The sequence below is a fragment of the Prosopis cineraria genome, unplaced genomic scaffold (assembly GCF_029017545.1).
Source record: "Prosopis cineraria cultivar Desert tree isolate PC_DT_omini unplaced genomic scaffold, ASM2901754v1 PC4, whole genome shotgun sequence".
In the NCBI taxonomy this organism is placed as follows: Eukaryota; Viridiplantae; Streptophyta; class Magnoliopsida; order Fabales; family Fabaceae; genus Prosopis; species Prosopis cineraria.
Window position 1 is genome coordinate 41,721,540 of NW_026555335.1, and position 21,159 is coordinate 41,742,698.

The 21,159-nt window shown below is 34.3% G+C and overlaps 3 protein-coding genes across 4 annotated transcripts; all 3 read right to left on the reverse strand.

The window, feature by feature from the left end:
• Positions 1-1,193: 1,193 nt before the first annotated feature.
• On the reverse strand, positions 1,194-3,451 carry LOC129309403 (HVA22-like protein a). Its single transcript, XM_054950975.1, has 5 exons — positions 3,056-3,451; positions 2,886-2,912; positions 2,653-2,775; positions 1,621-1,867; positions 1,194-1,529 (listed from the first exon to the last, which is right to left on the reverse strand). Exons 1-5 carry the CDS (start codon positions 3,115-3,117, stop codon positions 1,464-1,466), a joined length of 525 nt encoding a protein of 174 aa, XP_054806950.1. The 5' UTR covers positions 3,118-3,451; the 3' UTR covers positions 1,194-1,463.
• Positions 3,452-4,359: 908 nt separating this feature from the next.
• On the reverse strand, positions 4,360-7,265 carry LOC129309402 (transcription factor bHLH47). Its single transcript, XM_054950974.1, has 5 exons — positions 6,942-7,265; positions 6,307-6,434; positions 5,805-5,923; positions 5,115-5,242; positions 4,360-4,971 (listed from the first exon to the last, which is right to left on the reverse strand). The coding sequence occupies exons 2-5, from the start codon at positions 6,372-6,374 to the stop codon at positions 4,591-4,593; spliced, it is 696 nt and encodes a 231-aa protein (XP_054806949.1). The 5' UTR covers positions 6,375-6,434; positions 6,942-7,265; the 3' UTR covers positions 4,360-4,590.
• A 3,226-nt stretch (positions 7,266-10,491) lies between these two features.
• On the reverse strand, positions 10,492-17,958 carry LOC129310007 (uncharacterized). 2 transcript variants are annotated; one of them, XM_054951811.1, is made up of 10 exons: positions 17,700-17,958; positions 16,665-16,843; positions 16,526-16,590; positions 15,184-15,224; positions 14,959-15,047; positions 14,772-14,885; positions 13,986-14,063; positions 13,333-13,398; positions 12,671-12,751; positions 10,492-10,886 (listed from the first exon to the last, which is right to left on the reverse strand). In XM_054951811.1, the coding sequence occupies exons 1-10, from the start codon at positions 17,836-17,838 to the stop codon at positions 10,779-10,781; spliced, it is 960 nt and encodes a 319-aa protein (XP_054807786.1). In that variant the 5' UTR covers positions 17,839-17,958; the 3' UTR covers positions 10,492-10,778. The 2 variants fall into 2 exon arrangements, with proteins under 2 accessions (XP_054807786.1, XP_054807787.1); XM_054951812.1 differs by having other exon boundaries at positions 16,665-16,831; positions 17,700-17,956.
• Positions 17,959-21,159: the final 3,201 nt, after the last annotated feature.

Genomic DNA, 21,159 nt, shown 5'->3' on the forward strand with positions numbered 1-21,159 from the left:
AAATGGTTCATGTAAACAGCAGAAGCCTTTGTCTTAAACTTCTAGCCTATAAATTTTTCAATCAATTAGTAATTCATAAATAAAAAGTCTTCATATTATTGAATATAAAATATAACAAATAAATTAACAGTAATATGAGAAATATAATTTTTACCAAGTTCATAGGTATTAAAGAATCCTTCCTCCATTTCCTTTGACTTTTAACAAATCATACTTGACTAAAATCATAGGCAGCATCAAATGGACGGAGAATCTGAATCATACTTCTAGTGGCTACTTGACTAAAGAATAATTTCAATTCTCCTTGAAGGCCTTTATGATCATTTTGTATTAAGAAGCTAATCAATAGGGCCATCCTTCATAACAAGCGATTCAAAAGTGGATATTTCACCAATGCTTCGTCGTTACTGATGTATTCTTCATGCAGGATGACTATATCCACTTTTTTTGTTTTTCTCCTTGGACAGCTAATGCTAATCATGTAGTTTTAACATTTTTACCGTTGATATAAACTGTTTTCCTTTAAAAACAAAAACAGAATGACAGCTATTCTGCAAAAATGGCAGAGCAACGTGGAAGCACGAAAATTGCTTCAGAAATAAGAGGAATAAGCCATCAACAATGTCCTCTCGACTGCATCCAGAACCCAAATCAAGAAATTTAAAAAATTCCCGAGAGCAATCCACACAATTTACCAGAAATCCGATATGGGAGCATGAAATCGAAGTATAGATTTCCAATAAAAGCATCTGGAAGCACGAAATCACAGTTACACAGAAGCACATGAAACCATTTGACAAACTCAAGAATCAATGTTAATCACATGAAATCGAAGCATGCCAGCATATATCTACGATATATGCCAAATCCACTAAATTTTCATTATGTTTATCGCTAAAGTACATGCATGAAATCGTCGTCGTCAATGCGCCATCATTGACTTCACAGTTCAAAGAATCACAAGCCTCCTTTCCCTCACGCCCCTCCACCCAAACCCATACACATTGCTAAATTTGATCCCTCAAACCAGGACCTCTCGAGAAGCAAGAACCCTCATCCATGCTGGACACCAAAAGGGAGCTACAAAAGTCAACATAGCTTCACCTTGAGGTCCTGAACTGTACTTTTGTTAATCAATTTACTTGAATCGCTTGAATGGGAGAAGAGGGGAAGAGACACAGGCTAACTAGGAATAATACCAACATAGCTTCTGCTTTTCTAACTCCATAATCTATATACCTTAGGTGTCACAACTATGAGATTTTAAATGTATGACCAAGCCTGATATAATTACATACTACAAATACCATACAAGGACTCCCAAAAAAAAAAAAAAAAAATCAGCTATCCCCAACAACAACAAGAAGACAAATTACAGAACCAAGCCTAAATGTCCATGAAACACATCCTCTCATCTAAGACGTGCGACAATATTACACTTTACATGATTGAAGAAACAATACTCAGTACACATAACTATGATCATCATACGCTGTATAGCCTTCATTCCTCCTCCTTGATTTATCAGCCTACACAAAAGGGGTTAATGTCATGAAGAATTAATAAAATAGTGCACATATATCTGCAATGCAATCATAAAGTTTTAGAAATTGGAAATACCCTGTTGACCATATTTTCAAATGCTTCTGTTCCATGCTCTTGAATATACCTCTCTGCAGCAGTTAGAATGTCATCTGGCTTACTGAAGAAGTCCTTTTTTCTTGGGACATACCAGATATTAACAATAGTCTGAGGATTGACAAATAAGGGCCTCACGTAATGCTCGTAAACATAAGCAGCACCATTGAAGTAAGGGAGGACCAGCCAGCTGGTTAGGATCAGCTTTGCATATGACCAGAAAGGGATCCTGCAATAAAAGCTTGAGAAATTATTTTGTAGTCTAGTGTCATTTCGTCAAAATATCTTATGCCAATAATCACATAAAATAGATCGAAGTTGATACATGACCGACATTATATAATATGGTAATTCTATGGAGAGATTTACCTCTAAAAAGGTTGAGGCTTCGCTTTATTAGATGTACTCTCACATTATGATTTAGAATATTAGGGTGAGAATCGTAAGATAAATCTAATGATAAGAAAGATCACCTTCGTGAAAGATAGACCTCTCAGTAGCATTACCATTTAAGTATTCTTCCATTGATGCAAAACCCATTAAGCATTCCATGATAGCAGTACGTCCAATTTTCCGATCCTTTATTCTTAAATCTTCATTTTTGTATACGTAAGACAGCTTTATAGAAAACTACAATCACAATGGGAAAGATAGGATGTAGTGTCTCCAAGAAAATCCTGAGACAACTTAAATGAAATTAAACTTGTATTGAGTTTCATAAGTTTCCTTAAAATGCATCAACGCGATGTGCATATCAAAACGGATGCTACAAACATACAAGTTTTTAGGGGGTTATCCAAAAAGATTTCGTACAAAACAGAACATGCACTTTACCCATGATCGGAAAAATATTTGTAGAAGACAATGGAAAACGGTTCAAAAGATTAATCATGCTGCTGGCAACCCTCAAAAAATTACTCTCGGGATAAAATCTAGAGCGTCTTCCGTTTAACAAGTGAACCATATAAAAAGAACAAAAAATAATTCATAGCAATAGGAAAGAAACTTGATTACCATTCAAGAACTTTGTAAAAAGTAAGCTCGAATAGGGTGATCATGGAATAGAGAATCCAATAAGTGAGCCATTGCTGGTCATCCACTGGAGACTTGCTCTCGATTGCCTTAATTGAGGCATATCTATAATCGTACATTTAATCCCACAAGACAAAATATTAAATTCAGTGTCCACGAGATTTGCCAGGCCAGTTAAAATAAAATAAATAAATAAGATTAAACATAGTGCTTACAAAGGATAAACGAGACTGATCAAGGGGCTGCACGAAGAATCCGAACAATACGTTATCAGTCAGAGTGAAATGACAACGGCATTGAAATTTAAAAAAAAAAATGAGTTTCCAAAGGAGAAGACAGTCAAGATCAGCTTCATGGTAACTTGTAGAGAGAGAAAAGATATTACCCAGCAAGAATATCGAAGTTGCTGAGAAGCACTTTGAGGAAATTTCTAGTCCCAGACGCCATTTCTACACTATGATCTGCCGAAGTGAATCTGTGACTCCAGGATTTCGATCAGATCGAAGAGAACCGGGGAGGGGGGGTTGGGGTTTGCTGTGTACAAAACGAGTGTGGCCAGGGGGAGTGAGAGATGGAATATTGTGCATCCGAGCGTACACCCCAATTGCCAGTCACATCGTGCGATCCTGAAGTCTGGCCACAGGTTATTTGCTTTCGAGCGTTGATCCCTTGATCATAATGAAGGACCACTCTGGGGCCTGGGCTTCAGGCACCGAATCTGTTTCACTAAGGACCGTTGATCCCTTGATCGTCGCTTGTTTTCTTTTGTTTTGTGGTCTTCATTTTGTACTCTGGTTAGCCTGTTAATATTAGTTCCATTTTCATTAAAAAAAAAAAAAAAGATCGTCGCTTATATTTTTAAATTACAGTGTGTGGTATATCATCACCCATTACCCAACGCCAGCGTTAGCAATGTAGCTTCATTGGTGATAAAAAAATAGGGGCCTAAGTGATGTATTTTTACTCTGATCTCATTCCCATTAAATTAATTATTTATCAAATAGCTTTGGCCTTTTGCTGAAAACAAGCACGGATCCCTCTGTTCCTAAATAGATGACATTTTTTATAGCCTCAGCAGAAATAGTAAGATTAAAATAGTTGTAAACAAGGGTCATCTTTTTGAAAAAAATAATAATTAATATTTCAACTTCTTATGCAAAATGATCAATATATAAAACTGATAAATTATTCTAGAAAATGACTAATATATAAAACTTTGGTGTGGAATGTGGAAAGCAATTACCTAAGTCTGGCAAAGCATAAATTTGCAGGGATCTTCAAGGGAGTAAAGATAGAGATAGGACGTAGCCTTTTACTAATATGCTCGGGGCATGTCCCCATTACGAAAGCCATATACAGTGATAGAAGCAATTCCCCTCTTCATCTGTGCTGAAGCCTGAAAATCAATATATGCTCCAGGTGCTACTCCCAGCTAGAAACAAACATTCTCTAAAGTATAGATTGAATCGTTTATAATAGCTTATCATTTCACAAGTGACACAACAAATATGATTATTATATATGAAATTTGCTTTTTCTTTACATTCATCATTTTTTAATCATATGGAATTAGACCTCTATTAACTTTGGAAGATTCGAATTGTCCGTAATAAGGTTCTCCAGTCAAGCTTACTTTTTCAAGCTATCATTCCGCCTAAAGCATCCACTGGGAACAGGACCAAAAGCTCGAGTCGAAAGTTAATTCCATCATTAAATAAATGAGTGAGTGCCATATAGGACTAAAGACATCTACTACATAATCTATGTACGAAGGCTCCGGAATGTTATTGCTAATTTAGAAATGAACCAGCTCTACCGGTGCAGCTGACAATTACTGAGAGTGCCACGTAGGACTAACGGCATCCGCTATATAATCTATGTACGAAAGCTCCAGAGTGTTCTTGCTAATTCAAACTTCCTTTAGCTTGATGTTGGTTGCTCTCCAAGCAGCTGTGATGGCCATGAGTCTGCAGGGGTGGGATACCTAGCATGAGGCTTGCTCACAATGGAGTTTGAGGTGAGCTCAGAGACTACTGGAGCGGGAAAAGAAGGCTGAAGGTGAGGACGGAAGGGGACAACTAAGACAGCAGGTCCTTGCTGCAGTGACGGATCAACAGAAGGCAATTGCAGACACTCTCTGGAAAAGACTGTTTGCTCTGGTGGCTCAAGTTCCATAGGAGGAGGTGCATTTAGGTCAGGTTTGGATTGTGCTACTCGTGCTCCTATCTCGCCTTGAAGTTCCTCAATTTGTGTTTCTAGAGCAGAATTTTCCTCCTTCAGCTCATTTTTCTCCATGATCACCTGCTCAAGTGCATTAAAAAATTCGTTATTGACATCTAAAGCCTACGTATCAGTTTTTGACAAGCAGAAGAAACTAGCAGAGATATTGGATTGTCAATCCATAAATTGAAGAGAAAGGAGTAACAAGCGTGTCAAGTGCTTACATAATGTGATTCAGACAGCAGAGAAGTGTTCTCCTTCTTAAGGGTCTCAATCTGACCAAGCAGGTCCCTTAGCAGCTTCGTGGCTTCACACAATATGGATGCCTTTCCATTGTTTTGCTGACCTAGTTCTGTTCAACCCAACCCACCCCAAAAGCAAAGTTACAGGGGTAAAACTAATATCATAGCCGATAAAATGATGAGGGTGACTTGATCTATAATGTAAAAGCAGAAAGTATTACTAAGGTTGATTGAATGAAGGAAACACAACGATAGACAAGTTCCAAAAAAATTTTAAGGTAAAATATTCTCTCCTCGATTACGAAATACTTCAATTGCCCAGCACTCTCTTCCAATATGACCACATTCACAAATCCCCTGAAGCCAGAGCAAGACTAAGAATCGTCAAGAATAATACTGTTTCTTCCATTAAAAATACAACACGAGAGATTTTCTTGACAAAAAAGAATCATTCCATTATTTATTTCGTCTGAAAACTATCACTAATTTAATCTTAGCTTAAAAAATAACTATTATTTTAGTATTGATCAAAATAAAAAAGTGCGTAGGTCAAGAGAGGGGAGTGCAGATTTTCAAAATAGAAGAGTCACGTAGTTCAGATATCTCTCAAAAGAAGGGTCAGGGAGCGTCATTGAAGAAAAACTCAAACGAGATCGTGGCTCAAGAACTTACCAAGAGCATTGGCAAGATCAAGAAAGAGATCATTCAAATGCTCACGCTTCATTTTCTCCCTTTCAGCCTTGTGAATTCTTTTGGGGATTTTCCCTTGGTTCTTTTTACCAGGACAAGAGCTGCAGCACACAAGGATTTCAGAGATAAATTTGTGGACCAACAATTACAACTAATAAACATACATAAGAAATCAAACACAAAAACACTAATAAAACTTATTCCTGTATTAGTCTGTAACACGATTAACCCAATACATCAAAAGCTTTGAAACCAATTCCATGTGTTTGTGGCTTGAAGAACATATTAAAAGAAGACTAATTTAGCATGGGTCGACAAATATGCTTTGGAAACAAATGGATCAAATGATGAACCAGAAAGAAAGTAGTCGACAAAATCTCAGAGTCTACACAACAATTTTACAATGTATAGACTATTAAATGTACTATAAACATGAAAGGCATATCAACTGACAGTAAAAACCAAAGGCATTAGAATGACTGACCTGGTTTTTGACGTTCCTTCTAACATATTGAGTTCCTCAGCCGCCAGAGCGGGAGCTTCTGATCCCATGAAATAAGCAACAAAAACCAGGGATGCCTTTACACAATTCTTGCGATACAACACAAACTCCTAAAAGTAGACACACAACAAAAATCCACGTCAATCTAGTACGAGATTGTGAATGGCACAGAACATTTAATAGACAAAACCCCAGTACTTCAGAAGCCAATACAAGAAGTAAACCTAACTACCAGTTGTTACGATCTGCCTCCACTTTCATGTTTCCTCCCGATCCCCCCCCCCCATCGATATAGAAAAAATGATCGACTAGAATTGGATAAACTAACAAATCCAATTAATGCATAACAAAGTAGCAACTAGCCTAGCAGTATTGTTAGACGGTAAAATCGCTGTGAGATACCCAAGATGCCAGCAACAGCAAATCGAATTCATCATTTCTCTTCTAATGAATTAAGGCAATCAATTCCCCAAATTTGATATTTACAAAAGTCTATCCACAAGCAACCAGAGAGGGCGTCCAGAAAATCATTGGATGAAGCTCAAAAGACAATCAAGCACTATGAAAGCAATGACAAGCAGATGTTCGAAGATACGTAAGAAGAGAAGAGCTCTTACCTTCTCGCAACCGAATGGACAGGATAGAGAAAAGGGGGGGAAACTCGGAACTGGAGGGGAAGGATAAAATTCAAGGCAAGGCAAGGGATAGAACAGTTGGGTGTTGGTCGAGGATGATTAAGGCGAGAGGGGAGAGGGGGGAGAGAGAGAGAGGGGGGGGGAAGGATATTTTGTAAAAATAAGGAGGAGGAGGAGGAGGAGGAAGGAGGCGGCGAGACGGAGAGAGAGTGTGGCGGGAGAGGACCTGTCACAGGAAGGCGCGTGGCGAGCCCGTACTGTTTTGGTTGGACGAAGCACTCCAAATGAGTTTCCCACGTGATCTTCGTCTCTTCTACTTTTCTTCTTCTCTGGCGCCCACTATATCCTCACTCCCCACCTCATCGTTCACTTCCCTCTACGCACAAGCCCTAATCGTTCACTGATTAATAAAAATTAATCTTTCAATCCACATACTTTACCTCGATTTTAAATCCATCCCTATAATTTCCCACTTAACAAAATTCCTTCTAATGCTTAAAATATAAGCCCGTGTCAATGAATACAATATCCTTCGAAAAGTTACTCTTAATTTGATCAAATCTAATCTAGTCACATAACTATATAAAAAAAAATATAATTGATAGTTAACTTGGCCCCAAAAAAAATATAACTGATAGTTAATATAATTATATAATCAGCAGTTGAATGCACGGCCCCCTCCCCCCGGTCGATCCACGTGACAGCTTTATCTGATGATGTGGCAAACCACGTGGACCTCATGCCACACCGCTACAGCCTGCAACAAATAAACCCTTGTTGCTGGAAAACTTTCTAGTTGTTGCTGGGGGCGACATGCGATGCAATTCTTCAAGCAAAAAAATAAGGTCAAGTATAGGTTCTATTTATGTCGCCATCATCAGCAATACCACATTAATTAGCGTGTCTCCTCAGTGTAACAATAATAAAAGGGACCAACAAAAAATTTGATAGATCGCCAAGCTCTGCTAAGTCTTTGGAAGAATCACAATGTAGGCCTTAAAAATAGAGAAAATTACGTTGCAAGTTTAAAAATTCTGATAATGCATTGCAAGTTTAAAGATTCTTGTTGTAATTTTTTTTGAGAATAAAAGTATAATTTTGTTCTTAATCAAAATGAAAGAAGTGAATTGAAAGTGGTGGAATGTGAACTTTACATGCATGAACGTTCAATTAAAAATTTATAAATATTGTGTTGTACATTATTTACGTAACTTATACATTTTATTAAACCTACTAATCAAGTGGACACGCATAGATATTGTGTTAAGAATTCATGAATATCGTGTTGTACATCCATGGATATTATGTTATGCTCTGCGTGACTATTTTAATTAATCTATAAACCAACTAGACATGTATGAACATCATGTTGAGAATTCATGAATATTGTATTGTGCATTTATAAACATTGTGTTGTATATTATCTGCATAACTTGTACATTTTATTGAACCCACTGATCAACTTGACATGTATAGACATTCAACTGAGAATGTATAAACATTGTGATGTGCATCTATGGACATTGCGTTGTACATTGTCGCATAACGTGTACATTTTATTAAACTTATTAATCAATTGAATATGCATGAATATTATGTTAAGAATTCATGAATATTATATTTAGAACGTATAAATATATATTGTGCATCCATGAATATTGTATTATACAAGCTCTGTGTGACTTGTATATTTTAATAAATCTATAAATCAACTGAATATATGAATATTATATTGGAAATTCATAAATATCATCTTGTCTTTTGTGGGTGAGGGTTTTGTGCTGAGTTTTTAAATCACATAAAGGTAAAGTTTTACTTCGGTTATTGAAAAAAATTTTAACAAATGTCCTTAGACTTGCAATGCATTATTAAAATTTATTAGGTCTAAAGTATAATTTTTTCTTTTTTTTTTGGCTGATTTTTTTTTTGTTTTTTAACGCCTGTAGTGTGATTTTCCTTGTTTCTTTTGTTTCTTTTTGGGTTTTCATCTTAAAAAGCATTTTGCCCAAAAAAAAAACTCAAGAGCCTGATCTAAAGGAAGAAACTTCATATCCAAGTTTTGATCCCTTGAGATAAAAAGAACATATGAAGACCAAGTTAAAAAATATAAAATGTGTATTGAACATCGGGATAAAATATATTCCCTCTATCTTTATATATAAAGTATTTTTTAAAAGCTTATGTTGTCACTAAATACAAAGGTTGACAATGACTTTTTGAGTAATTAAATAATTTTATCCTTGTCTTAAAAAATGTAATAGATCATTAATTGTATATTTTTCTTATCATCATTATGATATTAATTATAATATTATTAGAAGTAAAATTAGAAAAATTATTATCTTTTTACGTAAGTTTAACTAAATAAAATTTTTTATAGATATATAATATTTTATTAAAAATATTTTATATATAAAAATGAAGGGAGTATAGAAAAAACTAAATGATGAAAGAATCACAGGAGAGAATATGGGAAATAGAAAAAGATAAGGGGTTGAGGGAACAATATGAAAAAATAGAATAAAGAAGAGAAAAGCGTGTGGCATCCACAGTAAGTAAGGGTGTGAAGAGGACGGGTGGGCCACGACACCCTTGCTTTACGGTTCTTACAATTTCAAAGCGCGTGGTTTCCACCTATCAATCTGCTTCGAGCCCTCAACTTCTCTTCTCCACGTTCCTCAATCTGCCACCTCACTCTGGGAAATAGTTAGATACTGTTGGAGCACCATTTCGTTTATACACCACCGCCACAGCAAAATAATTGTTAGGAAAATTAAGAAGAGAAAAATATTAACAAATATGATGATGAAAACCTTTTATTAACCAACTCGATAAATAATCACAAACAAATACAACATTTTGAAATATTACAAATAAATCAACCTTTAACTTAGGTGATACACCCTCTAATTTTATTTACAGGCCATTTATAGTATGTTTCACCAAAATTTTTTAAAAAATCTTAAATTTTATTAATTTTGTCTTAAAGCTTAATAAGGTTCACTTTTATCCTTAATAAATATTCTTAAATTTAATTATTAGTATTTTTATTTAAAAAATTTAATAAAAACAAAATGTAAAGAGAACTAGAGGAGCATTAAAATTGACAAATGTCTTATAAATAAAATTATTTTTTTTGTCTCTTTATTCTATAAATAAAATTAGAGGAATGATAAATCTCAAACAAAGAGAACTAATCATGAGGTGAGGGTCGTATTAATTTCCCTTCTTTCTAATCCAATCCAAAGTGATAGTACCCTTTATATATCTTTCAAATCACTAACTAACAAATAATTAACATCTAATCCCCTCTAATATTCCACCAACAACATTAATTTGAGGCATCTCTGCTTTAGATTTATTATAAATTAGCTCACATGATAAGAGAAATTTTGACAATTTTAAGTAATTACGGTTGAGATTTTGAGAGGATTTGGCCAAGTAATATTTTAAAATCATTTATTCTCGTTACTTTTTCTTTTGTTTTTTTTTTTTGGGGGGGGGGGGGAGGGGGCTGGTAGATTCAGAAATGTAATGAAATAAAAGATCGCTTAAAAAGTGTTGCCATTGACCAAAGAGGAAAAAAAATGTCTTGCAAGTTGCAACTACCACACTGAATTGATTACGCGATTATACAAATTTAGACCTCCTGTAATAAAAATATTACTCAATAATAAACCCAACAAGTAAAAGTGGGAATGTTCATTCTGCGGCGTCGTGGGTAATCAGAGGCCATTACACGTATACCAGAACCCTCATTGCATCAAGTAATATCATGTTTTATTAACAAGCATCCGTGTCACTGTTCAGAATCAGCTTTCATGTTCTCGAGCAGCCAAGTTTGAAGTTGCGAATGCTCATTCTTCCATTCAGTGCAAGGGCAAGCAAATCATGTTCCTCCACGTACCAGAGTTCAGACACCATTGCCTGCTCATATGATTGCAGTCAATGCATCAGTATGTCAAATAAAGGTTACGTAAGCTTAACGAAACATACTACCGATTCTAATTTTGCATGCCAAACCCATTTGATAATCAGAATTGAAAAAATAAAACAGGATGAAAAATTGGGGAAGGGGGGAATAATATTGAAAAAATAATGAAAATTATCAAGTAATAATTAATATATATATATATATATATAAGAGTTAAGGGTTTAAAGTATCCCTCAACGTGGAAAGGATCAGGGTTGCCTCTGAAGTCAACAAAGGATCATTTATATCCTCCAACCACTAAAATTTTTGATTCCATCACCTTGCCGTCTATTCCATCAAATTTCACCATTAGTGGGACATGCATTTGTATTTTTTAATATTTTTAATTGATCCCACCATTTTTTATCTTGTTAAGGAACTAAGATGCCCTTCAACTAAGCAAAAAGGATCAAAGTTGCCCTTAAAGTCAAGAAACGGTCATATCTTTCAACCACTAAGATTTTCAATTCCATCGTCATTTATTCCGTCAAATTTTACCATTAATAGGGCCACATTTATTACTAGGCCCCACCATTTTTTAAATATTTTTAATAGGTCTCCTTAGACCACACATTCGAGCGAGTTTTGTGCAAGCTTGTAAAAATTTAAACTTCACGCCACAGCTCTCCGATGGCTCCAAGCCTAATTTTTCTACCATAATTCCTAACCTTGTCCTCAAATTTGCCATTGCTGAATGGTGCCAGAACTCTTCCAACCATGTAGGCACATGATTCTAATGCAATCTTCAACTTGGCCATTCACGATAAGAACAAGACTACAATTGGCATGCTGGGTGCTCTGCTGCCACAACTCAAGCAAATGAGAGAGGGAATGAAGGGAGAGAGAGAAGAGATGGAGAGTAGGGAAAGAGGGAGGAGACAGAGGGGTATTTTTTCAAAAATTATAAAAAATATATTAAAAATGATGGGACCCACTAAAAATATTAAAAAATTTGAAATGTGTGCCCAATTAATGATAAAAATTGATAGAATAAATAGTAAGGCGATGGAATCGAAAATATTAGTGGTTCAGGGAATGACCCTTTCTTAACTTTAGGGGCGATTTTGACCCTCTCCACTTAGTTGAGGGATATTTTAGATCCTTAATCCAAAAAAAATATAATAAAAAATTATAAAGTGAGCCCCACTATTATATTTTATTATTAAAAATATTTGAAAAATTCATGTGGGCTCCACTAAAGGATAATTAATGGCAGGGGCACGGAGGAAGTAAAATTCTAAGGTTGAGAGATAAAATTGACTCCAAATTGAATTTAAAGTCATTTGTGAACTTTCGTATATAGTTCAGGATAAAAATGACCATTAACCCTATATATAATATGCAAGAGAAGGAAGGAGACGAAATCTGTCTCCTCCCTTGATGCCAATCAAGTCCAGTGGAATCCTTAGTTTTCTTTATTTTGGAGCGAACTTGGTCCTTTTGTGAGCCAACAATTTGGCCCAAGTTGAACCAAAATAAAAAAATTGAGGACTTAATTATAGAATATTTTCTTTCCGGGAACAAAATTCTATCAGTGAAAATTTCCAAGGATTAAATGGTAAAATGAGTATATAAAATTGCAATGCATATAGTTAATAATGACAGGTAACAGCTTGCTTTGCACCTGATCTGATGAATTAGGAAGAAAGCTTCACTCAACCAATCAGATGCTTTGATGCCAACTTTTTTAAGTTATAATTATAAAACTTGCTTCTCTAGAAATGTTATAACCACAAACCTTGAACCCATGGAGGTCTGTGTTGAGTCGTTTAACTAGCTCATGGAAGAATTGGAGTACGTCTGAGGTTGTATGCAGCTCCTGGAAGCGACAGAAATCGAGAGGTAATTAACATAAACCGGAAAAAGGGATTTTAACATAACATACTTTTCATTTCCTAGGCAAGAAAGCAGGGACGAATTAATAACATGAGCAAATTAAAATGAAAAACTATCATGCACGCCAACAATTCGTAATTGGAACATCATAAAGGTTATTTAGGTGATTCACCACAATATCACATTTCAAAGGTTGATATTCAATGGAATACTTAAATCTGCTCTTCATGTTCTTTCTTCTTCATTTGTTTTAATCTTTATTTAAACACCAGTTGACACTTTACCATTCCTCAAATATATTACCAAAAACAAAAAAAAAATCTGCCCAAGTATACGACAAAACAATAAAAATTTATAGTTATACAGTGCAATTCAATCACACTTCCATGTCCCTTAAATAAATTGATATCAGTAAGACTATGTATGTTGTTCACCCCTAAAAAGCATTCTAAAGATACAATTACTTTTGTTTGCCACAAGAGACAGAAAAATGCAATTGGATATGGTGAAAATCAGCTAAATATATGGTAAAGATTTGAAAGGAATACTGAAGATGAACACTACCGTAGACAATGCTTTAGGTGGACCCAAAAGCCTTGCAAAAGACGTGTGAAGAATAGCAGAATCATACTGCAGAAAGAATGACAGTAGAACAGCCAGAACCAAAAAGGTAAGAAAAGTCAGAGGCGTAAATAGCATTGTCAGATGAAGTTCGCAAATTAAATTGAGAAGAAGAAGCCACCCAATATAAACCAATAAAAAATATCATAAGTAGCAGTTGACCAATATGGCATGATACAATGATGGGCCCAAGAATCCAACAGCTTTAGTTTCAAGTAGGACAAATACATATTGCTTCTCATTTCCAAATAAATGGGAAAGACATTTAAGTGCAGATTGAGAAAAGAAATGGAGACGTAAATATATGAAAGTACGAGTGCACAACAAAATTGTTTTATAAATATACGAGAGATCAGTTATAACTTGATGAATTCTACAGAGAAAGTCTCAACTAAATAGAGCCAGAGAGAGGGCATTTCAGATTCATGCCAAAGAGGGCCATTCCCCACTTCATTCCCCACAAGATTCTAAATTCGTATTTTCGTATTTATGGCAATAGAAAATATCCTATTAAATTTTGAAATATTATGAGGTGCTGATGCTTCAGATGATGACAAATAAACTTGCTTCAAGCAGAATATTTATATGATTCTCACAAGTTGCTTCTCCGGTGCATGTGGAAGCACATTTCTTAACTTAGCACGAATAGCTATGGGATCTGTCCCAGAGATGACCTGTATGACAAGCGCACGTAATTAGTCCAGTGTTATGAAATGCTATCTGAAATCCTAAAAGATACAATCCATTGAAATGATTCAAAAAACATAGATATGGTTTCAGATTTTTTTAATAAATAGATTAAAGAAAGTAAGTTTCTGCGATATTTTGACATCCATTGCCTGTTACAGAAAATTAAGAGTTGATAACTAAATCAACAAGAAGGTTTCGCACTTTGGCTTCTGAAAGTGGCTAAGAGATAAGCGTTTGATTTTTCCTTCTCATTGTGGAAACAGCAATGCCAAAAATTTCTGGCATTAAACCTTAAAATACAGAATGAATCAAACAATAAAGGATCATAAATTGTAAGCATATCGGCTGGTTGAGTGGTAATGGCAATTTGAACTCCAGGAAATGGCAATGGTTCAGTTTCTGGAGACACTAATTTTTGCATGGACGGATACCCTTGGCATTCACTGAAGGGGAAAAAACAGAAACTTCAAAGTTTAATCATTGAAGATCAAATACTTCTTAGTTTTGTCTTGGTCAAACCTCACAATTGTGATTTTTTACTGGACAGATCTCTTTGTATCATACTGGGAGAGAAAGGGTGAGAAGAAAGCATCAAGGAATCATGTACACAACTGGTGCAAACCATACCCTTTTGTGGATGTGCTGAGAGTAAAGAGAAAAGATAAGAGAGAATTCAGATTATAGAAAGTAACCTGCCAACAACCCAAAAGCACTCCTGTTGAAGTCAGAACCACCCTATCTAATACAATATTCAAAGGGCAGAATGTCCGAGCAACAGCTTGCACAGAGGATGCTTCAGCATCTATCTGAAAATAAATTTTGCTTGTGTTAGATTAGTGTGTTGCCAAGAAGCAGCAACAATATGCATTGAAAGGTTACCTCTTCTTTGGTGGCAGGTACAGGTGCAATGTGATGGGAGGCGTGAAACATGCTGAAGTGGTACATACTAGAGTTCTGAAACCAGATTGCTAATCGACAAATGTGAAAGAATGCCAGTGAATTGAAACAAAAGAAGGGGGGGAAGTTGAAGCTATTCAAGATTTTTTTGAGAAATAGATGCCGATGAGTGAATTGAAACCTGTCACTGAATCCAAGATAGCTTACCTTTATCAAAGTATGGGTGGAAAATATTCTTTACAGCCTTCCTGCGTCATGCAAGCCAGAAGTGAAAAGTTGAAAATAGAAGACAAAATAATAATGAAGGATTTGCAATGTTGAGGATACAGTGAAAATCGTAATTTATATAAGTGGTATCTTATGCCTCTTTTTCTGGGAAAACATAAAGGATTGGAAGATGAACATGTCCAATATGAAGACATTTGCATAGGATACCATAACATATTTCTCCTCATAAAGTGTTAAAAGACCATTAACTGGAAATATCATACAGAACAATCACTAATATCATAAAATGAGTCTTTGTGTAACCTAGAGTTCATAAAGATAAATGAAAAATTAAAACTAGAAAATAAACACTGTCCAGCATAATTATAGTCTCCACCAGCCTATCTTTTCTGAGTCTTAGAAAGAAAGAGGATGAATACTGGAAACTACTACGGGGCAGACCAGTTGACCGAAAGGCAAATGCATTTACTACTTCTGTACTATGAACCATCAAGCATGAAGCTCTAAAGAGCATACCATATTTTATCTATGAATCTATGAATCTCCTAAAAACCTGTGCAAAAGGATGTAAAATTTTAGTTTGAATCCCATTTCCATTAATGGTTGGCACAAACAAGTACTCCCTCCTTTTCTATATGTAAGAGAAAAAAATTGTATCACATAATTTAAGAAAGTTAGTTAATCATAATAATTATGTCTGAAAATAAAGAACTTGGATTAAAATATCCTATGTTAATCAACATAAGCATACATTAATTATTTTTCGTTAATGTAAATTATGAGGGATGATTTAGGAAATGTGTAATAAATGTTTATTAAAATATGTGATTTTTCTCATATAAAAAAATAAGTAAAAAGTGGCAGTTTCTCTAACAAATACAAACGAAGTAGTATCTCTCAAGTGTCCATTTTGAAATATTTTGTCAGAATCTTTCAGTTTTTCCTGCATAAGGGCTCAATAAGGTTTTCACTCTACTTAACGATGCACCAACTAGAAGTTTCCAGAGAACTCTAACTTTCATTTCCATCAACAACAATACTACTAGAATGTGCATCCTAATGTTGACTGATCTGCTTTGCAAAAGTTCACAGAGCCGAGCGGATGGTGCTACCCATATCAGATAAAGGAGGCAGCAAAATAAAAAATGGCTAGGGTATCAAAACATGATCATCCAATTCCAAACAATATCCGTCCAAGAAAAAATATGTCCTGAGTGTATAATCATGATTATTTTTTAGGTGAAAAGAATTCAGCAAAGGTGTATAGTCATGATTATTAATTATACACCTGGAGTAAGGAGAAAAAAGTTCCAGTGCTTACGCTATGGGAGTTGAGAATTCAGTGCTCAAATACAACACATTAGCTCTTACAGGAGGTTTTGCTGGCTGCACACAGGAAGTAGCCATTAACTACCAGTCAAAGTATTAATGAATTAACAAATTAAATTACTTCACATTACCTTTAGTACTGGTGTTACCGACCCATCCTTTAGGGTAAAGATATCAGAAAGAGACAATGACTGAGAGGTATAACCATGTTTTAGGAAAGCAGCTCCATGCTCATCTAGATCTCTTTCCATCTTTTGATACAATTTGGATCTTCTTTCTGAGTTTGAAATTGTCGAATCTGGTCCAATTCCTTCCAAACTTGTTATTAATTCACACTATGCCCCGCTTGAACTGATAAGCATATACATGCATATTTGCACACAAAAATTCTCCACCAAAATAAAAATTAGATTTTAAAAACCTTGGTTAACTTCAAGGGATTGGCCTAATGGTTAAGGAAAAATGTCCCTACCTTGACTACCTGGGTCTAAACCTAGGGCCAACACCTAAGGGAATTAATTAAAAGAGCAAAGGAAACTTACGTCGATAATTTATATGGGATTAGTAAGATAAGAAAAGCCATAATTTTGTCAATTCTAACCTGCTGAACGAACTAATCAGCAAGTTGAGGAATTTGCACCCTGATGTACTCAAAGCTTCTCTGTGAATTATGATACTCTAGCTAGTAATGTAATCTACTCTAGTTAAATACAAGACAAGCAATTTATTACCAAGATATGGACTTAAAATACTGGATTTTCTTGTTCAAAAGTAGCAAAGAATGAAATAATTTGTTCAGTGGGGTGGGATTGAGCTTGAGGAAATAGATTCACGATAGTCATTGATACTCTATAACAGAGTAATTCTGCTAAAACAGGAACCAATTGCTTCAAGATCGAATCAGGAATATCTTCAGTTCTAGCTAATGCTAGAGGCTGTGACCCGCCTTGCTCGGAATCACGACTCGGCAGAAAAATACACCAGACGAATTTCTAATCGGCTAAATTGTTAAATTAAAGATAGGAAAATTAATTCTTCATCTGAATTATTGCATCCACAGTGAAGTTATATGGTTTTGTAAGCAAGTTTTTATTGTCTTTCACCCTGGGTGATCAAGCTTCAATTGTAGGGGGCTGCAAATTTAAACAAGTGGAGAAAGTAATTACCTAAAGAAGATGGCACCACGGCGTGTGAAGAATTGAGTATAGCCATTCGAAACAAGAAGAAGAATAAGAATGCAGACATAAGCCAGATCAGAGCTACCGTTTTGGAATGAGTCCACCAGTTCACAGTTCTCCCCGTCATTTCGATTCGTTGTCCAGTGCAAAGGACCGAACAGTGTGTAAAGAGTACTAATCAAGGAAGTAGCTTCACCATTATCCCATTCACAGATTCGCTCCCACGGTTGATGATGGCGTGTCTTTGGGCCTTGATTCTTACCATTCATTTCACTGTTTTAAGTCATGTTTGGTAGGTTGAAATTTTAAAGATAAAAATAAAATTAAGATAAGAATTTAAATAAAATAATATTTGAGAGATATAAATTATAATTTTTATGAATCTTAATTTCATAAAAATAGGCTGAATTGAATTCTTTACTTAAAACCGAACAATTTTATGAAATTATAACTTTTAAAATATTTTTACTTTCATAAAAAAATTAAAAAGACAAATTTATCCTAAAGACATATAACCCTAACTACACTCAGAATCGACCATTAGGTGTTCAAAAAGAGCAAAGACAAGAGAGCGGTGGGAAGATCAAGAAGCATGATGGACTATCAATGATACAATCTAGATAGATATTTTGGATTTTGCAATCAAGGTTTGGCAATGGACTTCCCTCCATCCCTTTTTATGTTGGATTTTATATCCCTCCCCTGTCTCCCCTGTCTTTGGATGTCGGCGGCTTTTTTTTTTGTTAAAGTGCTTCTTCTTCTTCTTCTTCTTCTTCTTGTTGATGTGAGAAGGTTTGAGCTCAATCATAGTCCCTCTAGTGTAAAGTTATATTATGTGATAGTTGATATGCTTTGTCATCTCTTGTGCTTGGTACCCTCTATTTTTATAAATTGATTTGCCTACTATAATTTACACTTTAATAGAACAATAGACGAGTTAGCAAGTTTTTATTGGGATAGATAAGCTAGTGTTTTGCTATTTTGCCTTGACCCATTAACCCACCCTTAAATGTCATACAAATCGTCTACTATTTTGCCTCTGTCAAAGAAAAAGTGTGAAAAAAAAATAGAACAAGCTAGAAGTCTTCTTATGAAACAATCTCTAAGCAAATAGTCTTTCACTAGGCTTATGAGAAACAAGTCTTCCTTTGACAAAATTAATAGGTTTTATTACATTATTCCTCTACTTGTATAAAATTTTCTCGAATGGACTTTTTTCAATTGAGGGGGTGGTTTTTGTTTGTTCAAACTGCAATAACTTATACTAATGAAGCCATATGGTCTTCAATGAATCCATCTTGATTTTAGTACTTGATGTTTCCTGTGTTGCTGCTGTTTGATTCTTGTTTTGTTTTATTTTCCTTGTGTCTTCTTTGTTTATTTTATTCTCTATTTTTGCTTGATAATATTATCCTTTCTACTACAAAAAACTGACAATCTAGTTACTTGTTTTATCTAAAGAACTTGTTATAGTATGCATCCATTATTGTATTGTGTGTTTGTTGTTAACAATAATGACTTGTAGTTGTAATTGTTTGATTTTAGTTTATTATTGTGTAGTCACGGTGCATGTGTGGAATCTTGAAGAAGATGGTTTACTTGTTGAGATGTGTCTTAGAGGACAATATATGGTTGATAACAATTTCATGAATGGTTATGCAAATCATTTGTCAACTATGATGGAACAAAGACATCCGGAAACAGGAATAAGTAGTATTGAGATATTGTCTTGATTAAAAAGTCCAAGGCATGAATAGATATTGGTGTTTGATATGGTATATGATGAAAATGAAAATGGCTTTAGGTGGGTCCCACAATAAATTGTGTCATGAAAGATGATATTATATGGACTCAATTATTGAAAATTGTGTCTTAAGGCCAATCATTGTACTATGTACATTGTTATTTAATAAATTTCTCTTTTGTTATTATATTAATTGCATATTCACTATGATAACCGTATTCTTGGACAAACTATAGTGATTATTTTAAATATTTTTAGTCGGTCATTTATGAGGGATCATAGATAAAACAAAACTAGTACGACTTTAAATAATTATAGAGATATAAATCAAAGTCGTAGGCATTTGAAAGAGTACAAGGCGCTGGACCGACCTGTTATGAGAAAGTTGTATGGTACAAGTTATAAGTTTATCTCATATGTAACTATATTACTAAGCCCTTTGACTTGAGATCATTATGGATTCCTATATAATGACTGCTGAACTTTGACCTAGTCAAAAGTCACCTTTGATTGGGTGATCATAAAGGCTGTGATTGAGTGTAGTGATATTCATGTAGAGGAATATAAGTGGTTAAGATGAAATTTGTTCCTTATGTTAATTGAGAAATATTATTGAGCCCCTTCATAAGTAAAACTGAGAAAATATATGGCCATATTATAATGAAAGGGTTTTTTCATTGTTATAATGAGTTTAACTAGATATCGAGAAAGTAATAGTTAAATAAAGGAGTATGACAATTTCATGTCTCACACTTGACTGAAATATCGTGTGACAAAAGAGATGTAATACAGTTACATGATAAATTATATTGGATCATTGATCCCCATATGACTTAGGTAGTTATAATGTCTTGTTAGAGGCCATTTGTGACTTATGGGCTAACAACATAATTAGCCTACTGCCAACTTCATGTAGGCTTATAAAGTTGTACACAAGAATAGTTCAACTTGAACTATAATGTTCAAGTTCATTAAATCTAAAATGTGTTTAAATTCAATAAATATAATGCTTTTCTAAGGTAAACGAATTATATATATATATATATATGAATATTTATTTGATAAATATTTGTATATATATATTTATATAAAATATAATGTGTGTGTGTGTGTGTGTGTGTGTGTGTGTGTGTGATTTTTTAAGGAGTTGAATGCTAAAAAATATAAGATATTTTTAGTCTTTTTAGGTGTAATTATTGTTTTTTTTAAAGTGCTCTTATTGATAATGACTTTATATTTATTATACAGTATTTAATAGGGATAAATATAAAAAAATAAGGTTAGTTAAAAAATAGATAACTATTTTATTAGGAGGTAAGATTTAGTTAAAAATGCTTTATATTTTTAAATGGAGGGAGTATAACATAATATATATATATTTCAAAAATATATGTGATATACATATTATCTTATATTGTGTTAGTTTTAAATTTAATTTTATATAATAGATTAAATTTAATAACTAACATGATATGAGAGAATATCATATCAGTTACATAATTTAAATTTATGAGATAAATTTAAATTAGGTATGATATGATATATTAAATTTATGAGATAAATTTAATTAAATTTTTGTGAGCTCTTCAAGTGGAAGGCGAAAACCCTAATCTATATACTATATATAGATAGGGATGTGCTTTAGAAAACCAGTAATAGTCAGAAAAGTCCGGATGGTAAAATGCAGTGAGAGTCACAAAAACA

Coding starts and splice junctions, on each gene's coding strand:
- LOC129309403 (XM_054950975.1), bottom strand. CDS start 3,117: ATGGCGTCTGGGACTAGAAATTTCCTCAAAGTGCTTCTCAGCAACTTC. Junction 2,913..3,055: donor AACTTCGATATTCTTGCTGG/GTAATATCTTTT, acceptor TTCTTCGTGCAG/CCCCTTGATCAGTCTCGTTT. Junction 1,868..2,652: donor TTTTACAAAGTTCTTGAATG/GTAATCAAGTTT, acceptor CTTTTATTGCAG/GATCCCTTTCTGGTCATATG.
- LOC129309402 (XM_054950974.1), bottom strand. CDS start 6,374: ATGGGATCAGAAGCTCCCGCTCTGGCGGCTGAGGAACTCAATATGTTA. Junction 5,924..6,306: donor GAAGGAACGTCAAAAACCAG/GTCAGTCATTCT, acceptor TGTGTGCTGCAG/CTCTTGTCCTGGTAAAAAGA. Junction 4,972..5,114: donor TGCTGTCTGAATCACATTAT/GTAAGCACTTGA, acceptor GCACTTGAGCAG/GTGATCATGGAGAAAAATGA.
- LOC129310007 (XM_054951811.1), bottom strand. CDS start 17,838: ATGACGGGGAGAACTGTGAACTGGTGGACTCATTCCAAAACGGTAGCT. Junction 12,752..13,332: donor CACCTAAAGCATTGTCTACG/GTAGTGTTCATC, acceptor TGTCGCTTCCAG/GAGCTGCATACAACCTCAGA. Junction 10,887..12,670: donor CAGACCTCCATGGGTTCAAG/GTTTGTGGTTAT, acceptor TCATATGAGCAG/GCAATGGTGTCTGAACTCTG.